Here is a 21,045-nt window from a genome sequence, read left to right as displayed (position 1 = left end):
CTGCGTAGCGGCTTCGCCTCCCCTCTGCCCCCAGGTATGCCCCCCTGCAGGGGGATCTCAGCCCGGCTGCCCTGCCCCGCCCAGCTGGGATGCAGTGGGAATTTTCTGTACTATTGTTCCTGGCCTCGGGATTGCTCCCCGGCGGGGGCGGGCGGATGAAATCCGCGCGGGGGGGCCAGGCTGCCAGGGGCGGAACCCCCCCGAGAACCCCCCCGGCCTTGGCCATCGACACCTAGCGGGGTGGGGGGGATCTGGGGCAGGCAGGCCCCCGATGGGCCGAGGGGTGCCAGGCAGGCTGGGCAATGCAGCTGGCCGGGGGGAGGGGCAGACATGGGTCCCCCGGAGCCGGGGGGGGGCAGAGCTACTTGGGGGGGCGAGCAGGACCCCGCGAAGGGGTGGGGGGGGGGCTGCCCCACTGCAGTGGGACCCTCCCAGGGCGCCGCACCCAGCAGCCGGGGGCTCCGGCCCTGCAAGGAGGGGTATGCAAATGAGCTCATTAGCTCAGCTAGAGGCCGGGGGGGTGGGGGCCTGACGTGGAGGGGCGGGTGGAGGTTGGTGAGGTCAGCGCGCGCGTGCATCCGGGGCATGGAGCGCGTGAGCCAGGTAGGCGCTGCGCCCCCCCCCCCCCGCTCCCGTCCTTTGCGAGCTTCCCCGCCCCTCCCCCCAGGAGTTCCTCTGCCCCCCCCTTTGCAAACACCCCTCCCCCCCAGGGAACCCGCCTGTCCCCCTCCCATTGCAGCCTCTCCCCTCCTCCCCCACCCCACCCATTGCAAACTCCCGCCCGGGACCCCCCGCCCCCCAGGAACCCGCCTGCCCCCCTCCCATTGCAACCTCTCCCCCCCCCGCCCCCACCCATTGCAAACTCGCTCCCGGGAACCCCCCAGGAACCCGCCTGCCCGCCCCCTTCCCATTGCAACCTCTCCCCCCGTCCCCACCCATTGTAAACTGCCGCCAGGGTCCCCCCCCGACCCCCAGGAACCCGCCTGCCCCCCTCCCATTGCAACCTCTCCCCCCCCCGCCCCCACCCATTGCAAACTCGCTCCCGGGAACCCCCGCCCCCCAGGAACCCGCCTGCCCTCTTCCCATTGCAACCTCTTCCCCCCGCCCCCACCCATTGCAAACTCGCTCCCGGGAACCCCCGCCCCCCAGGAACCCGCCTGCCCCCCTCCCATTGCAACCTCTCCCCCCCCCCCGAGCCCCTCCCATTGCAAACTTCCGCTCACCCCCCCCCCCCCGCCCTCTCTCTCCTGACGCCTCCTCTGGCCTCTCCCCAGAAAATGTCCGGCCTCCAGTTCAACCTGGGCCCTCTGAAGGAGCCGCTGGGGTTCATCAAGGTCCTGGAGTGGGTGAGTGTGTGTGTGTGTGGGGGGAACAATGGGCTGGGTGCTGGCAGGGACGGGGTGTATGGGGAGGGGTGGGGGTGCTAGTGGGTGGGGGAAGGGCTGGAGGTGAGGAGGCCTGGCAGGGGGGTTGGAGTGGGGGGCCGAGGGCCAGGTGTGTGGGGGGGCTGGGTGGAGCAGTTGGGGTACATGGGTGGGACAAGGGAATGGGGAAGGCAAGGGGCTGGGGGGTATCCGGGGGGTGGTGGTGAGAAGTGGGGGAAACGGCTGCTGATCTGGACTGGTCCCACCCCCCGCCCAGTACCCCGGTGCCCCCTGACTCCAAGGGGGCTCTGGCCTGTGGACGCCAGTGGATCGGGCCCCAGGGCTAATGGCTCATGAGGGCGTTTCCTGATCTGGCCAGTGACAGATCTTTCTATGAGCCGATTTCTGGTGCATCCTGGTTTTGGGGTATAAACCCCTGCGTAGCCCAGGGCACATCGCTGTGAGATGAGATTAGGGCCCCGTTGTGCCGGGCGCTGCCCAGACACACAGCGAGAGACAGGCCCTGCCCCAGCTGAGATCAGGACCCTGTTGTGCCAGGCGCTGCACAGACACACAGCCAGAAACAGTCCCTGCCCCAAAGAATTTCCACTGTGAATAGACAAAGAGTGGGAGGGGAAACTGAGGCACAGCAAGAAAAAGGGAGTGGCAGAGCAAGGGATAGAACCCAGGAGTTCCGTCTCCCAGTCCCCCTCCTCTAACCATTAGACCCCACTCCCCTCCCAGAGCTGGGGAAAGAACCCATGAGCCCAGGCACCCAGCTCCACCCGTCCCCACCCACTAGCCCATATTTTGACCCCCTAGGTGATCTCTCTCAGCACCCCCAGGTTGTTCGGCTGACTCCCCCATGCACTGACACTTACACAAGCACTGGCCGTGCGCAGACCTGATGTGAGGGGGATGGACTTTCTTCCCTGAGCTGGGCAGAGAACCCAGCCATCCTGCCTCCCACTCCAGCTCCTTGTCTGCTGGCCATGCCACCCTATCCTGGTGCACTTCCACCAGTGTCACCCTGGGAGGGGACCACAGAGAGGAGGCCCTGACGCTGTAGGGGAAGTTGCGTCCGTTTGTGGGTTTCCGGTGGTTTGGTAATATTGGATGTTAATGAAACAGAGTTCTCCAAGGGGATGGCCGGGGGCTTGGTGGGAAGGGCAGCGCCAGGGCTGGTGGCAGGGAGCAGCTGGGCCCTTCCACCACTGCGGTCATTTGCCTGGCAGCCTGGATCTGGAGGTCTAGCTCGACCCCCAGATAAGGACTGGGAGCCTGGACTCTTGGGTTCTGGTCCCAGCTCTTGAGAATGTGTGGAGAGGGCCGTTATTCAATCTTCCCTCCTCCGTTTGCCTAATCCTGAGTGTTTAAAAAAAAAAAAAAAAAAAAAAAAAATGCCTTGGGAGGTTGCGCGATTGTGACCAAATCCGGTTGATTTGCCTGTTGGCCTCCGAGCCCTTTCCTGGGCCCCCAGTTGTTGTTCCCCATGCCGCGAGGGTGAGAATTGAAACCCATTCTCCTGGTGACCCACGATGGCTCCCGGCGCTGGGCATTGAGAGAGAACGGCAGACAATGGAGGCTACCTGCGACCGTGCCAGCCTCAGGGCTGCTACGATCGGCTAATTGCAACACTGCGCCCTGGGCCTGCTAGATTTGGACCCAGACAGAAGTTAGCAAAACCCAGACCAAGCTGGTAGGTTCCCCAAGCCGAGATCAAATCCCTGTTGCGCTAGGTGCTGTACAGACCTGGAACACAAAGACACTTGTCCCCCCAGAGCCCATGTCTAGCCTGAGCCTGCACGTGTACACTGCAGTTTTATAGCCCCGATCTCGAATCAGCTGATGCCAGCCACCCCTGGGAGTTTTATCTATACTCCCACATCCGCCAGCTCTGGGACTTGTAGATGATTAAAGTGTAGCCTCTGTTGTAGTTTTCATCGCTGTTTCTCCGGGGTTATTTTCCGCCCTCGTGCCATCAGAGGGAAAGTTGGCTTTAGTTTCGCTTTCTTTCTCCTGCAGCATTGGCAAAACTGCTGTTGCTGGACAGCCAGGAGGAACGGGAAAAGATTTTCTCCTGTCTGGTGTTGAAAAGTTGAATCGAAGGCATGCTCCTGTCACCCCTGGGCGGTGGCCTTTAAAAGGACCTGGGGAAGGGGGAAAAAAGCCAGGGCTCGCCGAGCAGCGCCAGCTGTGTCCGATCCCAAGTCAGCCCCGCCAAAATCCCAAGGGTGGGGTAAAAAAATCACGAGATTTAAAAAGAAACAACAACGCTTGTGTTTTGTAGTTGGGGAGGCTGAATCCTTGCCACCCGTTTCTGACCTGGAGTGGCCACGTTCGCCAGTTTAGCTCCCCAAAGCTGGAAGCCTGAGTTTCAAGGCGAAAGCTGGGATTGTGTCCTGACTCCGGGAGCTGGAGATTTACGAAAAGCCCCCCGGGAGCAAGAGGTTTGCGAGAATGTTGCCAGAGACAGCAGAGTTGTCATTTTGCTGATTGAAAAACATAAGCAGCCCCCTCCCCCCAATCTGTGCAGCACCTGGCCTGATGGGGGCCCTGATCTCGGTCGGGGGGGTCCGTGCAGTCCCTGGCAGGACGGTGCCACGATGCCTGCCTGGTGCAAGGAGGCACGCTTCATCGACGGGCAGGGCCATGGTGCCATCCGGCTGAATAAAACCACTGTATGGAAAGCAGCAGCCGTGCTGGCAGAAGGCAATGCCCCACGTTGCTAGCTCCAGCCCGCACGGTGCCCTCGGTGCCTCCTGCTCTGCCCAGCCGGCTGGAAACAAGAGCCAGCAACACCCAGTAACCATTGTGCCCTTTCTTCTTTGCACCCACCCCACCTGCGTACCCATCACTGGGCACGTGGCCACTCCCTCTGCCTGGGCCCAGCCACTTGTAGCAGAGCGGCGCAGTGGGATGTGCGGAGATCGTGGGTCAAATCCTGGCTCTCTCTCCCCCGCCCCCCCCCCCCTGGCCTGGGGCAAATAGTTTCATCTGTCCCGTGCCTCAGTTTCCCCAGCTGCGAAGTAGGGTTATGAGCTGTACTGCGGTTGTGGTGCTAGGCGCTGTACAAACGCAGAGAAGGGAGACCCGTCCCTGTCCTTGGGGGGATTTTTGACAATTAGACAAAAGCCAGATCAATACCTAGATTGATACCTCACCCGGCTAATTGGTGCTAGCTGCTGAGGGTACGGCGTGCTGGCATCTCTGGGCACAGTTCAAAACCATGCCCACAGAAAGTCTATGCCATGTCATCCCCCCACCCCCCATCCGCGTTCTATCTCTGAGCCACTCTGATGGATGTAAACTGCAATCGCGGTATTTATAGCCTCTAACGTGATCCATGGCGGAATCTGGTCAAAAAACTCCCCCCCCCCCCCTCCCCCCCCCATGGAAAATTTGGGGGAAGGGGGTCACAGGAAAGGGCATTTTTTGCATGCAGGCTGTTTGCAATCCTCAAACATTTGATATCCACCCCCGCCCCCAAGTTTTACTGTTTTCATCCCAATTTGTATAAATCAGAAAATCTGCAAATTTTACTGTTTTAGCCCAGTTTTTATTCATTGGAAAATCTGCCGTTTTGACTGTTTTCATCCCCTTTTTCCCAATGGAAGATTTGCAAATTTGGCCATCTCATCTTAATCCTCAGAGTGGGGCATTGGCCGTGAGCGCGTCTCCGTTAGCCTGCGGCCGGGGCGGACGCGGCGTTGCGTTTCCATCCTTTGCCGCGTGGGGCAGGACCAGTGGCCCGGTGGGGATGTGATCTGGGTTTGCAGTGCCGACGCAGGCAGCCGGCTTCTTGTGGCTGCTTCCTCAACGCTGCTGGGGGCGTGGCGGGGCTGGTCTGTCTGGGAGGAGTGGGGGAAGAGATTGTGGGTCCGCTGGGCTCTCCCCCCCTCCACCTTCCCAGCCCTAACGTGATGAGAATGCACTAGCCTTGTGCTTTACCTCATTCTGAGCCCCCTGTGATGCCCACCTGCCGTGCCCAGCGCAGCCTCTCTCCCTTCCAGACTGGCGACTTGTTCCAATGGGTAATTACTCTCACTGCTGTGGAAAAGGGCAAGTTATTTTGATCACAGATCAGAAAAACATTGATAACTTCCCCCATAAAAGTGTGTCACACAAATGGTCAGTTGTAGGCTACAAAATTTTTTTCCCAGTAAAAACATTATGGTTTGGTTTAAAAGTTAACTTCAGGTTTTCTAAAATCAAATTTTTGAATTGAAATCCATTCTCAGTAAACATTGTTAGTTAAAAAACCCCACACTTTTACGTTAAAATTTGCAGTTTGGGGTGAAGACTTCAGTTTGCACTAAAAATGCTCTGGTTTTGTTTTTAAAAATTGAGTTTTAGTTTTCAAAACCATTTTTTATCAAAAACTGCTCTCAGGAAAACATTTTTTGGTTTAGCTGAAAATTTGCACTCTGAGCTTTAACTTCTCATTTTTTCAGTTCACAAAACGTTTGAGGATTGGGGAAATCAGATTTGTTTGTTAATTCCAGTTGGAGTTGAATTGAGGTTGGAGTCTTTGAAAAACCGATCTCAGGAACATTTTCAATAACACCGTTTTTTGAAAACGCAAACCCTCCGTGTTTATTTAGTTGGATTTTTAACAAAATACGAACATGTTACCACAACCCGTGCTCCACAATGGAACCGTTTGGAGCTGAAAAAACAGCCAGATTCTCCCGTGAAATTTTGAAGATTTAAAAAAAAGAAAACACCCTAGGAAAAATTTGCAAACTTTCCCCAGGAAAACCTTTTTTGGCCATTCCACCCCCTGCTTGTACAGCTGGCAGACACTCCGTAGTGGCAGAATAACGCAATACAAGTGAACGAATTGTCAGCCAGGGGATCTGGCTCCAGGCCTTGAAGGTCACGGCCAGGTTTAGCAACTAGAGGAGCGGCAGATTCCAAATCTGGGCTGCGTGAGCACAGGGGAGTTTCGGACATTGTCCCGCTCGGAGTGATTCCTCCTTAAGAAACCTTGCAGAACTGGAGCTGCTGGCACCATGTGCCGATGGTGCCCAGGGTGGGGGGGAACTAAGCTGGCCAGGACCCCACCGACGCCGGGCCTGACTGGGAGCAAGGGAAGCTGAGTGCAGTGACTACAGAGAGACGTGCCTGTTCTGTGGAATTCACTGCAAGGCTCAGAGATCTGAGGCCCGGCTGGAGGCTTTAAGCGAGAATTATTATTTCGATGCCAGCAGCTAGGTTGTCCCCCAGTGTACTCAGTGCCACAGCGATCCTGACCAGCGATCCCTTCCCCCTGGGTGCCACACAGACACACACCCCCTCGACTGAGATCAGGGATAATATCACGCTGGGTGCCACACGGATTTTCTGCCCTCCAACCGAGATCCTAGAATATCAGGGTTGGAAGGGACCTCAGGAGGTCATCTAGTCCAACCCCCTGCTCAAAGCAGGATCAATCCCCAGACAGATTTTTGCCCCAGATCCCTAAATGGCCCCCTCAAGGATTGAACACACAACCCTGGGTTTAGCAGGCCAATGCTCAAACCACTGAGCTATCCCTCTCCGAGACGCGGCACAGACTGTCCCTGACTGAAATCGGGCACCCCCTCATACCAGGTGCCACACAGATTCCCTGCCCCCATCCCACCCCTGACCAAGATCAGGGCCCCTGTCGTGCCAGGCGCTGCACAGCTCCCTCCGCCCCCCCATATGACCGAGATCACGGATCTCTCTGCACCTTGCTTTAGGAGGGATGGTCCAGTCTGGAAGGGAGAGAGGTTTTTCTAAAAGCTCTGCTCTAGGAATTATCGTGGGGCAGCTCTCTGACCTGTGTTACACAGGAGGTCACACAAGATGATCACAATGGTCTCTTCCGTCCTTGGAATCTGTGAATCATTAAAATTTCCTTCTTAGTAGAAATGTCATTTTCCATGGGGAGGAAAAATGCGTTGATGAAAATATTCCAGTCAGTGTAAGTCCCTTGGGAAACAAGAGTGACAGAAGTGGAACTCAAGCTGTGTGTTAACTTCAACCTCTTGTTTGTGTTTAGCTTGTGAATGGGCACAGGGAATGGGCAATAGCTCCGGACGTTAGCAGCTGTTAAAGAGGAGGGGGGCTGTCCCAGCTGTGGTCTGCTGAGTGACCTGCAAGTCACGGTGACATTCTGTGCCTCAGTTTCCCCATTGGTGATAACGTTGTGCATGTTCCTTGCCACAACCATTTGAGATCTGTGCATGGAGAGCACATGAAGGCGAGGGATTATTCCCAGACTCTGGCAAGGTCTGCGGAAGCCGGGAGGGGTGTTGAGAGAGGTGTTTCGTCTCCAGTTAGCTGTGCCAACAGAAAGTGGTGTGGTCCTTGGCCCAGACTGCCAATGGAGCCAGATCCCCATTGGAGTCAGTTTACCCTAGCTCACGATCTGGCCTCTTCTGCTTTCAATTTTCATTAGAACCGTTTTTAATGGGCCAGGTGGCAGCAGAAAATTGACCCTGTTACGATCAGAATCGTGTTGAGAGTGAGTGGCACATGCCAACCCAGCTGCTGTTCTGCTGGGCGAATGCCAGCGGAGAGTGCTGGGATCAGCTGATGCGAATTGTGTGCACCGCTGGCGTTCCTTAACGGGACCCTTCTGACACTGGCTGGAGTGCATGTGCTGAGCTTGAAATGGAGTTGGGGCGTCGAAAAGATCGGGGTTAGCTCAACCCCCAGATAGGGGCTGGACGCTGGAATCCCTGGGGGCGGTTCTCTGGCCTGGGCTCTGCAGGAGGGCAGGTTGGATGGGCACAAATTCCAGACTTGAAATCTACGACTCTAATGCTGTGTCTCTCCGTGTCTCTAGATTTTTTCCATCTTTGCTTTCGCCACCTGTGGAGGGTACAGTGGCCATACCTCCATTAAAGTCAGCTGTTGGAATGCTAAAAATGAGACCCTTGAAGCGGCTTTTGGCTATCCGTTCCGGTGAGTGTAGCCCTGGGTGGACAATTGGCTGAATCTGTGCTCGTGACGGGATGCGGTGGCCAGCGGGGCTAACGCGATCCCGAGACGCGGAGCAGAGAGGTTGTTATACCTGCAACCACTGCTGCAATCCCATGGTCCAGTCCTGGTGGCTGCAGTTCCGGGAGGACGGTGTTCACAGGAATTAATTCAGGGACATTCTCTGGCTAGTGTGACGTAGAAGGGCTGGCTGGCTGATCACGGTGGGCCCTTCTAACCTTAGAATCAATGAATCATTCCCACATGACCCTTGCTTCCTCCTCCTCCTCCTCTGCATTCTCCCAGCCCCTGGGAACAAAACACCCTGGGACTGGCTTAAACATCACAGGTTGTTTTTAAACAAGCAACCAGCGTCAGGCTAGGTCTGTTCCCCTCCGTTTTTTTAGCTTCTAGGGGGCTCGTTTCCCATCCCCCTTCCCCAACTCTGAAGATAAGTCATTTTAATAGAGATTCTCCCAGAAATGCCGTGACTCCGGGAGCTGGAGATGGAAGGAAAGGAAAAGCCCCAACTATCACAAGATGCACAGTGTCCGGTTGGATCTAAAGGGTGGTGTTAGTGGTGGGGGGGTGAAGTCCCAGTACGGCATTGGAGAGACAATGACTTGAGACTGCGTCCAGCTCTAGGGGGCCGCCTGTCAAACAGGACATTGGGAAATCAGGGAGGGGTCAGAGAAGAGCGACGGGAACAAGCTGAGGGCTGGAAAACCTGACTGAGAGCTAGACATTAAAGGAGCTGGATCTAGTGAGTTTCTCCCAGAGAAGATTCAGAGGGGACTTGAAACCGGTCTGTCAGTACCTCCCTGGGGAGGAGATTTTGGGGAGCAGAGGGCTCTTTAATCCATCTGACAAAGGCAGAGCGAGAACTGACGCATGGGGGATGAAGCCAGACTGGAAATAAGGAGGCAAATTCTTAACGAGGAGAATTGACCCTTGGAACGACTGCCCCAGGGATGGAGCCGATTCTAAATCCCTTGGAGTCTTTCCATCGAGATCTGACATCTCTTTAAAAGCTGCCCTATCAGATAGGGACTTGAAATCTATGAAAGGGCAGAATTGAGGGGATGCATGCAAGGGGTGGAGTTAAGGGCATTCAACTCCCAGATCTGGACTAGAACCAGGGATCCCTGGAGGAGTTTCTACGGCCTGGGCTATGCAGGAGGGCAGAGCGGGTGGGTAGATGTGGATCTTTCGCCCCAGAGGTCCAGCACTTCGTCTTGCTGGTGTCAAAGTGAACGCTTCAAACTTCTCTTGTCTCCGCTGGCAGGCTGAACACTGTGTTATTCAAAGACCTGGATTCAAAAAAATGTAACAACACATGGCACCCGACCCACCTCGTGGGCGACTTCTCCTCCTCGGCCCAGTTCTTCGTCACCTTCGCCGTCTTTGTCTTCCTCTACTGCATGGCGGCGCTGGTGCTGTACGTGGGGTATCTGCACCTTTACCGTGGCGCTGGCAAGCTGCCCATGATCGTAAGTGACATGTAACCTTTTGCTCTTAATGGGGGCTGGGAGGGAAATTGGGAGCAGTGGGGCGGAGGGGGAATCTCCTGTGGAGAATTTAGACAAAAATTGAAATCTTTATTCGTTTTCGTGGTGGGAAAAAATTGACATTTCACTGAAACCTGGAATGTTTGGATTCAAAATGACATTGCGGTGCCTCATGAGAGCTGTAGTCCTGATTGCCTCGGGTTCCCATTCTCCCCTATGGGTTGGGCTCTTTAGCTGGACTACATCTCCCATGATGCACCACTCCACCTCTCTTGCTGAGTTACTGTGGTGCATTATGGGAGTTGTAGTCCTGGGTGCTTCGTGTTCAGTTCTCCTTGGGCCAGGATGCACCCTTCCTCTCATGTTCAGGAGAGGGGTTGTGTCATGGGTGTCTGTGGCTGCAATGCCTCATGAGAGTAGTTGTCCTGGGTGCCCCGTGCTCTCATTCTTCTCTATGGTCCAGGCTCTCAGGCTCCCATGATGTACCATGTCCAGAGATTCCTATGACACAACCCGCCCAAAGGGAGAAGAGTGGCACATTGTAGGAGATGTAGTCCAGCCAGAGAGTCCAGGCAAGAGAAGAGAATAAAAATGAGATACCTGAACTACAACTCCCATCATGCACCATAATAGATCAGCAAGAGGCGAGGAAGTGGTGCATCATGGGAAATATGGTCCAACCAGAAAGCCCAGCCCATAGAGAAAAATTGGCTCACGGGGTATTCAGAACTACAGTTGCCATGGTGTACCACTATGTCATTTTGAATCGAAACATTTCAGTTTTCGGACAAACAATTTTCACTGAAAAGTTGAAATTCTCCGTGAGAAGAAGACGTATGTTACAAATATTTTGGTTGAAACAACAATTTTCTGTCAAAAAGCAGCTATAACAAAGAATTTTCAGTGAGCTCTACTCTTAAGCCAGGAGTGTCCTGTAACCTAGATCTCCAAGCGCTCCACAGATCTGCTCAGAATCTTGGCATTGCCAGGTTTTTTGGGACCACAAAAAGATTAACAAACTCTTTTTATTGGCCAGTGTGGAAACTTTCATGGGAAAATCTTTGATCAAAATTTTCTTGCTGTTCAGCTAAATTTTTTTTTTTAAGTGGGGAAAACCTCCCATTTTAGATTCATAGACTATCAGGGTTGGAAGGGACCTCAGGAGGTCATCTAGTCCAACCCCCTGCTCAAAGCAGGACCAACACCAATTCCCCCCCAATCCCCCCCTTAAGGATTGAACTCACAACCCTGGGTTTAGCAGGCCAATGCTCAAACCACTGAGCTATCTCTCCTCTTTTTAAAACCATTTTTCCCCTTAAAAAGAGGAAAAACAACAGGCTAATTGCAATGAAAAGGGTTTTGTGCAATACACATCTTGGCTTTCTGAGGTCGAGTTACAGCACAAGAACGTTTTTTGCTTCGTTGGAGAAAATCTGCCTTTGGTTTTTCCCTTTTGCCTTGGCCTTTTAAAACGTTCTGCTTGACGGGTTTTGTTTTCTGATGACACTTTTCAGCAATTTTTGTTTTCCCAAAACACCAAGCTTCCGTCAATGGGCCGTAGCTCCATTGGAGTCAATGGGGCCAGATCCCAGCTGGGGGTCAATCGGCCATCACTCCATTTAGTCCAGTGGATCTGTGGCGATTCACACCAGCGAAGGCTCTGCCCAGTTGTTCTTACGGTGATCTGTGTAATTCCTGGCTCACCCGCTGGCTGGATCCTGGCTCTAATTAAGAGCCGTGAGACCCAATCTTTGGCACAGTGCCCTGGCTCCGTGCTGGCGTGTGAATCAAAGCCCCTGGCTCTGAACAGCAGAGGGGTCGCGAGCGGGAGAGGATTATTGTAACTTGATAAACAGTTGCCCCTTTTCTCTTCTCTCCCTGCTGCGCCGGCTCCCCGGAGGGCTGGGAAATGCGGTAAGTGCCCGGGCATCTCCTGCTGGTCCCACATTGGCGCTGATCTGCTTGCCCGGATACGTTATTCAAGAGTAATTGGCAAACCCCAGCTTCCAAGCGTGGGGTGAGGGGGTTGTGGGAGGAGGAGGGCGGAGGGAAAATCCTGATTGTATCAGAGCTCTGGGGATGTGTCCCCAGAATGGGGAGGGCGCAACAAGATCTATGGGGCACTGTCCCCCTTTCCCCCCCAGCATTCTCTAATGCAGCTAAAGTTGCAGCGAAATCAGGGTTTGCCAGGAACAGCTTCCCTTAGCGAGGAGGGGTGAGCTAGCAGTTAGATCCAACTGGAAGGCAGGAGACCTGGGTTCAAGAACCTTGGACAGGGCTTGGGTGAGTCCGTGCCTCAGTTTCCCCATCTGTAACATGGAGATAGTGATCATTCCATTGTCTGTGTACGTTGTAAGTTCTCTGGGGCAGAGACTCTCTCTCGCTGTGTGTCTGGGCAGCACCTGGCACAACAGGGCCCTGATTTCAGCTGGGTCCGTTGGATGCTACCAGAATAACACTAATGGGTTGTGCTCACCACTGTGGCGCTTCCTGGTGGTTGCTCCAGGAATTAGCTCTGTCCCTCAGCAGGGCGCCCTCCCCTTGTGGTGTCTCACTCACTGTCGCTGCTTCTCCACCGTCTCCGCTGTCTGTGGGGACCCACGTCGCTCCCAAACTGCGGCGTCCTCTTCAGGGCACGGCCCTGCGGCTTTGCCCCAACTCCGTTGTCTCCCCCCTTCCGGGGGAACCGGCAGTCCTTGGCCTGGCCTGTCGCTGCAGTGGCCAACTGCAGCCCCTAGTCCAGCCCCTCGCTCGGGCAAACTGCAGTCCTTCAGCAGCCAGTGGGGCAAAGGGGAGGGGGGGGGCAGGCCCGCCTGCTACTCTGGGCCCTGACCTAGGGACCTTATAGCTGGCAGCCACTCACTGCCTCTCCTTCCCCTCTGCCGCTACGTGCTTTCCCTGGGCCGTTTTCCCTGGGCCACCTCCCCAGCACCTATTCGGCCCCTGTATCAAGGCCACAGTTGGAGCCAGCCAGGCTGGAGCTCCGCTTGTTCCCCTGACCCTGCCCAGCACTGTTCTGTCCCAGATACTTCTCTCTACAAGCAGCCAGTCCTTCTCCCTCAAGCTCCAGGGAGCGACTGACTCCTCTCTGGCCTGCAGCCCTTCTTATAGGGCCCATGCTGGCCCTGATTGGTTGCTTCTAAGCCTTCCTCTGATTGGCTGGGTTCTGCGCAGCCGCTCCAAGGGCTGCTATTAACTCTTTGCTAGCCAGTGAGGGGCAGCTGCTCCATCACAAACACCTAAGGAATAGTACTGCAGAGAAGAGAAGTGATGAAATTAATCCTGAACTTTTGTGAGCGGATGAAGCGTTTGCAATGAGTGGCATTTTTGGCCAGGCCTAGAGCCTAGTGGCTTGATTGCCGGGGGAATTTAGCGCCTTGTGCGATCCTTTGGGAATCCAAGCCTAAAGCCAGAGTCTAGACCCGGGGCTGCATGTTGTAGCTCGGGGGGTCCACCTCCCGTGTAACAGAGGAAGGTCCAGCTTCTCTACTGGGCTGCTTGTGAGAATGCTGTGGGCTCTGCACTGCGCAATCCAAAGAGCCGGCTGGATTGTTTTGGGTGCCCGACTCATGACACGGTAAAAGGAGACGGGATTTCAGAGAACGCCAAGTGCCCGTCAAAACCAGACTCGCCGCCTGGCATCTCCAGTTGGGCACCCGCAATCCGGAGTCTCTTGAAAGCAGTTGGGGGGCACGCGCCAGGCGTTTCACAGACCCCCCCCCACCACCACCACCCTCCCCCATGACTGAGACTGGGGGCCCCCAACCGGGCTGTTCAGTGCCCACATCTCCGCTGAGCGGCCCCAAGCCCCGAGGTGGAATCGACACTTATGTGAGTTCAGTGGCTGTGCGAGGGTGTGGCCTTGTGTGTCCATCACCTGGTATAATAACGCTTCCATCATTAAAGCCAGTGGGGCTAGACCCAAAGCTGGGGTCAATGGGCCGTAGCTCCGTTGGAGGGTTGGCCTCAGCGTGTCCATTGTAGGTGCCTGGGAATCTGTCCCCTCCATTGTGTGTTTCTCTCCTGGTGGCCTTCGGCTTGTAACTCCCTGACCCACCATCTCCCCCTCCTGCAGGACTTTGTGATCACCATGGTGGTCACGCTTCTCTGGCTGATCAGCACTTCGGCTTGGGCCAAAGCCCTGACTGACATCAAAGTATCCACCGGGCCTGCGATGATGTCGGATATACTTTTCTGCCATTCGGCCCCAGATTCTTGCCTGTTCGGTGCAGTGAGCAGCATGGGCTCCCTCAACGTGTCCGTGGTACGTATGGCCGGCGCCCTCCCCTCCCCTGTGCCGCTGAGACACGGGGCGGGCCTCCCTTGAAACTCAGGGGCGTGTGCTTGACACCGATCCCGTGGTCGGAGATCTTGTCTACATGGGGACGCGAAGGGAAGTGAATCCAAATTAAGAGTTTAAATTAGGGCCGTCAAAAAATTTAAAAAATTAATCGCAGTTTTAATCGCATTGTTAAACAATAATAAAATACCATTTATTTAAATATTTTTGGATGTTTTCTACATTTTCAAATATATTGATTTCAATTATGACACAGAATACAATGTTTACAGTGCTCACTATATTATTTTTGATTACAGATATTTGCACTGTAAAAAAGATAAAGAAAGGAAATAGTATTTTTCAGTTCCTCATACAATCTCTTTATCGTGAAAGTGCAACTTACAAATGTAGAATTTTTTTTTTACATAACTATTTTATTTTTGAGTGCAATGTAAAACTTTAGAGCCTACGAGTCCACTCAGTCCTACTTCTTGTTCAGCCAATCGCAAAAACAAACAAGTTTGTTGAAATTTATGGACGGTAATGCTGCCCACTTCTTATTTACGATGTCACCTGAAAGTGAGAGCAGGCGTTCGCATGGCACTGTTGTAGCTGGCATTGCAAGGTATTTACATGCCAGATGTGCTAAAGGTTCATATGCCCCTTCAAGCTTTGACCACTGTTCCAAGGGCCATGCGTCCATGCTGATGACGGGCTCGGCTCGATAACAATCCAAAGCAGTGCAGACCGACGCATGTTCATTTTCATTATCTGAGTCAGATGCCACCAGTAGAAGGTTGATTTTTGGTGATTCAGGTCCTGTGGTTTCCAAATCAGCGCGTTGCTCTTTGAAGACTTCCAACAGCATGTTCTGTACCTCGTCCCTCAGACTTTGGAAGGCACTTCAGATTCGTAAACCTTGGGTCGAGTGCTGTAGCTATCTTTAGAAATCTCACAATGGTATCTTCTTTGCGTTTTCTCAAATCTGCAATGAGTGTTCTTAAATCGAACAACATGTGCTGGGTCGTCACCTGAGACTGCTATAGCATGAAATATATGGCAGAAAGCAGTTAAAACCACAGAACAGGAGACATACAATTTCCCCCTCAAAGAGTTCAGTCACAAATTAAATTGACGCATTTTTTTTAACAAGCGTCATCAGCATGGAAGCGTGTCCTCTGGAATGGTGGCCGAAGCATGAAGGGGCATACGAATGTTTAGCATTTCTGGCACATAAATACCTTGCAACGCTGCCTACAACAGTGCCATGTGATCAGTGACATTGTAAATAAGTGGGCAGCATTACATAAACAGAAACAAACCTGTTTGTCTGAGCGATTGGCTGAACAAGAAGTAGGACTGAGTGGACTTGTAGGCTCTAAACTTGTACATAGTTTTGTTTTTGAGTGCAGTTATGAAGCAAAAAAAAAATCTACATTTGTAAGTTGCACTTATAAAGAGATCTCACTACAGTACTTGTATGAGATGAATTGAAAAATACTATTTCTTTTATCTTTTTTACAGTGCAAATATTTGTAATTAAAAAAAATATAAAGTGAGCAGTGTACACTTTGTATTCTGTGTTGTAATTGAAATCAGTGTATTTGAAAATGTAGAAAACATCCAAAAATATTTATAATAAATTTCAATTGTTATTCTTATTGTTTAACAGTGCGATTAAAACTGCAATTAATTGCAATACATTTTTTTAGACAAGTTAATTTGCTTTGCTGGCATCACTGAAGTTAAGTGCAATTTAATTGACAGCTCTAGTTTGAAATGGATTGGTTCCTGTAGGGTGTTCGTAGAGGGTTCAGAGCCGGAGAAGAGAAGTTATTTTACCTCTGCGTTTGGCACTGGTGCGACCATTGCTGGAATCCTGTGGCTGGATCTGGTGTCCATCATTCGAGAAGGATGTTGATCAGTTACAGAGGGGTCAGGGAATAGCCACAAGAATGATTAAAGGATTGGAAAACCTCCCTTATAGTGATAGACTCAAGGAGCTCAATTGATTTCTCTTAACAAAGAGAAGGTTTCAGTGTTGACTTGATCCTCATCTTTAAGTTCCTACATGGGAACAAATACTTGATCATGGCTCTTCAGTCTAGCAGAGGAAGGTCTAACTAGATCCAATGGCTGGAAGTTGAAGCTAGTCACAGACTGGAAATAAGGTGTAAATTTTTAACAGTCACAGTAATTCACCCTTGGACCAATTTACCAGGGAGTGTGGTGGATTCTCCCTCACTGGCACTTTTAAAATGAAGGCTGGATGGTTTCCTAACTGATCTGCTCTCGTTCAAACAGAAATTAATTCAGGGAAGTTCTCTAGCCTCTGTTAGACAGGAGGCCAGACTAGCTGATCACAGGAGTTTGTTCTGGCCTTAGAATCTATGAATCTCGGAGAGTGGGTCTGAGACCAGATTGTGGATTTGATGGAAACTCGGAACTGGTTAAAATATGAATGTTCTTATTCTGAATTAAAGTCACCTTCATTCTTAAGTCATAGTGATTTAAACTAAACTCAATTAGGACCACTCTAATTCAGAATGAGAGCATCCACGATGCGGTTTAACTAATTCACTTTAAATTCACACCAGTGAGGACTTGTCTACACTTGAAATTTAATTTGGATTAAGGCTGGGTGTGAATTTAAAGCCTTGGTTATTCCTGATTAACTCCATGCGTGGATGCTGTTGTTCTGGAGTACGAATGCCTTGTCCTGATTTGGCTGAATCCACACCGGTAGCCACCGGGGAAACCATTCAGGAGTAGCAGTGGGTGAAATTTTCCAGATGAAACGTCTTTTGGCAGAAAAAGCAGATTCAGTTTCCAAACATCCGTCCCCCAATAAAAGAGTTTCTAAAGCGAAGTGAGTTTGCCCGACACCATTTTTTTTTCGACTTTTCGGTTTCACCAGCAATTTTGAAAAACGTTAGTAGTTTTTTCTCCTTTTTTGAATTACTGGTGAACTGAAAAAAATCTCATTAGGTGCTGCTATTCTGAAGTAACTCTGTGTGTGGACAAGCCCTCAATTAATTCAGATTAACTTTCCTGACTGTCCCTATGTAACCAAACCCATAGACTGGCGGCGTCTGGGGCAGAGACTGTTTTGTTTGGTTTGTACAGCACCTGGCGCAAGGAGTCTTAGCCATGCCTGGGGGTCCCATATGCTACGATAGTACAGCTAATAAATGATCTAATAAACACTTGTTAAATGAAGGAGCTTGATCTATTTAGTTTCTCCCAGAGAATGTTCAGAGGGGATTTAATCCCGGTCTGACAGCACCTCCGTGGGGAGGAGATTTTGGGGAGCAGAGGACTCATTAATCCAGCCAACAAAGGCAGAGTGGGAGCCGACAGCTGGGGAATGAAGCCAGACAGATCCAGACTGGAAAGAAGTGAATTTTAGTCACACAGAGGAATTGACCCATAGCTCAACCACCGGATCTGGGTTTGAAATCTACAAAGGGGGCAGAGTAAAGGTCATGCATGCAAGGGGGCGGAGTTAAGGCACTCTGGCTCGACCATCTGATCTGGGCTGCAGGCAGGATTCCCTGGGGAAGGTTCTCTGGCCTGGGGCTATGCAGCTGGTCAAGCTGGGTGGGCAGAAATGCTCCATGTAGAGCTGGAGGGGGCGTCTCCCAGCTGAACCAGAAGCTGACCCTGGAAGCTAGATACTGCAGCTAACCCCCTCCTTTGGACCCCTTAGGTTATCGGCTTCCTGAACCTCATTCTGTGGGCAGGCAACGCTTGGTTCGTGTATAAGGAAACCAACTTGCACAATCCCCCAGAAGCTCCGGCCCCAGGCGCCACTCCGGCTCCCGCGGGAATGTAAACGGCCCCGCTGGGACGCACCAGCGCCACGCACGACCTCTCGGCCTCAACTTGGCATCAGCGCGGTTCATCTGTCCTAAGTGTAGTCACCATTTCAACCGGCTGGGGGCGGGTGGGAATTGCAGAGACAGCTCGGCTTTCAATTGCGAGCAGGTGCCTTTGAGTTTTGACGGCAGCGGTGCTTTCACAGGGTGTGGCGGTGGTGGGTTGGTTTTGTTTTGGGTTTTTTTCTGCTTTATTCTACTGAAATATTACCCTGGTTGTCGGCAAGGGAGAGGGGCAGCTTCTTCGCGAGAACAGTGGCCCGGCAAAATATCTGTAGTGTCAAGGGCAGTAGTTCTCAAACTTTTGTATTGATGACCCCTTTCCCGCTGAGTGCGATTTCCCCGGCCCCCCCCTTATAAATTCAAAACACTTTTGTATATATTTAACACCAGTATAAACGCTGGAGGCGAGCAGGGTTTGGGGTGGAGGCTGACAGCTCGCAACCCCCCATGTAATAACCTCGTGACCCCCTGAGGAGCCGTGACCCCCAGTTTGAGAACCCTGGTCTGGGGTTCTAGCCCTTGGCTGGCGTGACCCAGCAGCGCTCCGGTGAACCGAATAGCGCCGTTGGCAGCAGATTGGCATGGAACTATTGATTGCAGATAGGGCTGGTGCGTGCAGACTGGTGCAGCGAGTGACCGATCGCAGAGAGAGCAGTTGAGTTGCAGACGGGCACAGAGAGCGATCTGTTGGCCAGCTGTAATCAGTAGATCTGTGCTAATTGGGACAGATCTAGAGCACGTGCATGTCAGTATCAAGGTGTTCATTGCAGCAGACTGCTGCTGATTTCTCTCAGCTGAGTGGCTGGCCCTGCATTTCAAGAAGTGCCTTTTGTCTTTTACACCCCTCTGATGGGGGACGGTTTGTATCTGGGGCACATGGCAGGGAGGGAAGCTGCATTTGAAATACACTATTCTCACTTTGTACATGACACACACAACTTCTCTTGGTTTGAAAACCTGCGTTAGCACCAGGCTTCCTCTGTCATCGACCCGAACCGATTCTTCATTACAAAGACGAACTTCAGAATCTCAGCGTTGGCTCGCTCAGGGCAGAGCCGGTCGGGAGTTTTTTGGACTAACCGTTTTTTCCCCACTGCAAAATGCAGACTCATCGAAACGGAAACTTTTTCAAGTTGGGAGATTTGTCCAAACCAAGCCAGGTACGCCACACTCTGGGTTTGGAAGAATCTCCTGACGCAGAAAATGTATCGGAGGGCAGAAAGTTTAGAAATCGTCCACACCTTCAGCATGAAAAGGTTTGGGGGTTTTGAGTCGTCACTTTTGGTTTGAAATTTTAGTAAAAGTGGGCTTCAAAAGAGCTGACCTCAAAACAACACTTTTTAAAATCATGGAAATGAAATGTTTTGACCCCAACTGAAATTTTTTCTGTATTTTTCAACTTGCCAAAATTGTCGAGATCTGGGTTTTTCATCCCAAATCAGGACAGGAAAACTTCTTGATCTCAAAAATTCTCTCCTCGCTCTATGAATCTAAACAGAGGTTTGGAGAGCGCTACTGCATTTTTAGTTTTGGTTCAGTCACTCTTGTATATTTCCCCTCCCACTATTAGCTTCTAGGCTTCCCGTCCAGGGTTGACTTTTAGCAGACGCTTTCCCTAGAGTTTGAACATCACACCTGGCTGATTTGAAAGGGAGCTCCTGGCCCCGCTTCTCTCTGCCTGCAAGTAAAATCTCTTTTGCATTTCTCTCTGTTTTATGCTACGTGGCTGCTTCCAAGATGTACGCCCTGTAGAGCAAAAGCCTTCTCTGCATTCTTCTCAGCAGGAGACAAGAAATCCATCTCTGAAGTTAATTGTGTTTGAGTCTGATTGGTAGACAAGGAAAACCTATAGAAGGAAGCTAAACTTGGCAGATCCTCAAGCGGTGTAGATTAACTCCACAGTGAGTGCCAGTTTAGACCTGTGGGAATCTCACTTTGCTAGCTACCCTTTCCCATTAGGACAGGTTTCAGAGTAGCAGCCGTGTTAGTCTGTATCCTCAAAAAGAACAGGAGTACTTGTGGCACCTTAGAGACTAACAAATTTATTAGAGCATAAGCTTGAAGTGGGTTGTAGCCCACGAAAGCTTATGCTCTAATAAATTTGTTAGTCTCTAAGGTGCCACAAGTACTCCTGTTCTTTCCCATTAGCTTGGTGTCACATATTTGCAGAAATTTGTGGACAGAGTTAAGGGGGCTCTAGTTCGACCCCCAGATCTGGGCTGGCCATTCTCCAGCATCCGCTATGCAGGAGGTCAGACTGGATGACCATCTGAATTAAGAGCCGGTTGGAAAATTTTCTGCTAAATGGTTTTCAGTGGGAAAATGCGGTTTGCCCCAAACGGAATTTTTTTGCGAAATTGTAGCAATTTTGGGCACAACGTTTAGATTAAAAAAACACCAAGGGCAGTTTTGCAAACGTCAAAATCTCCGGTTTGGTCATGTTTTTCATTATTCGTTTTGAAAATTTTCATTGGTCGTTTTGAAGAAACATATTCTTTCGAAACACGTGTGAGAGATTGGACAAAACCCCAAGGTCAGAATCGTTTGGCGCGAGTTCAAATGAGTGTTGCGCCCAGAAATTCATTGGTTGAAGAATTTGGAAATCTTGGCTGTTGGATGGAGGGCAGGGAATTGAAAGTTTGAAAATTTATGCCGGAGGGAAAAATCTCTCCCAACCAGCTCTTATGGCTGTGATCCAATATTTCACTTTGCCTGTGGGCTCGGTTGTGATGCAGATGCGCGTGGGACTCTCACCCTGCTCTTGTCGCTGGTTTGTATTTGCCTGTGATCGAGGTTCGAAGCTCGGCTTTAAGGTCATGACAGGTGGAAGCTGGACCTGGCTTTTAATTTTTTTATTTACCCTTTTTCTTACGAATTGTTCAAGAACTATGTATGTCCTGTATGCCACCGACTTGATAATAAAAACCAATTATCTCAGCGGAATTCTCTGAGCTGCCACCCTAACCCTCGGGGCCGGAGCTAGCTAGGGGCGGGGTGAGGTTAAATGCATTAAAGAGGTGATGGGAGCCAGGTAAGGACTTAGCTAGAGAAGTCTTTGT

General features: G+C 51.7%; 1 protein-coding gene across 1 annotated transcript; it reads left to right on the top strand.

The window, feature by feature from the left end:
• The first annotated feature begins 546 nt into the window (after positions 1 to 546).
• On the top strand, positions 547 to 20,923 carry LOC128826868 (synaptophysin-like protein 1). Its single transcript, XM_054010382.1, has 6 exons — positions 547 to 603; positions 1,275 to 1,346; positions 8,182 to 8,300; positions 9,601 to 9,805; positions 13,899 to 14,087; positions 17,815 to 20,923. The coding sequence occupies exons 1-6, from the start codon at positions 586 to 588 to the stop codon at positions 17,938 to 17,940; spliced, it is 729 nt and encodes a 242-aa protein (XP_053866357.1). The 5' UTR covers positions 547 to 585; the 3' UTR covers positions 17,941 to 20,923.
• Positions 20,924 to 21,045: the final 122 nt, after the last annotated feature.

This window comes from Malaclemys terrapin, chromosome 21, assembly GCF_027887155.1.
Source record: "Malaclemys terrapin pileata isolate rMalTer1 chromosome 21, rMalTer1.hap1, whole genome shotgun sequence".
Taxonomy (NCBI): Eukaryota; Metazoa; Chordata; order Testudines; family Emydidae; genus Malaclemys; species Malaclemys terrapin.
Note: the sequence above shows the minus strand (reverse complement) of the source record. Positions and strands in the feature narration are given on the sequence as shown.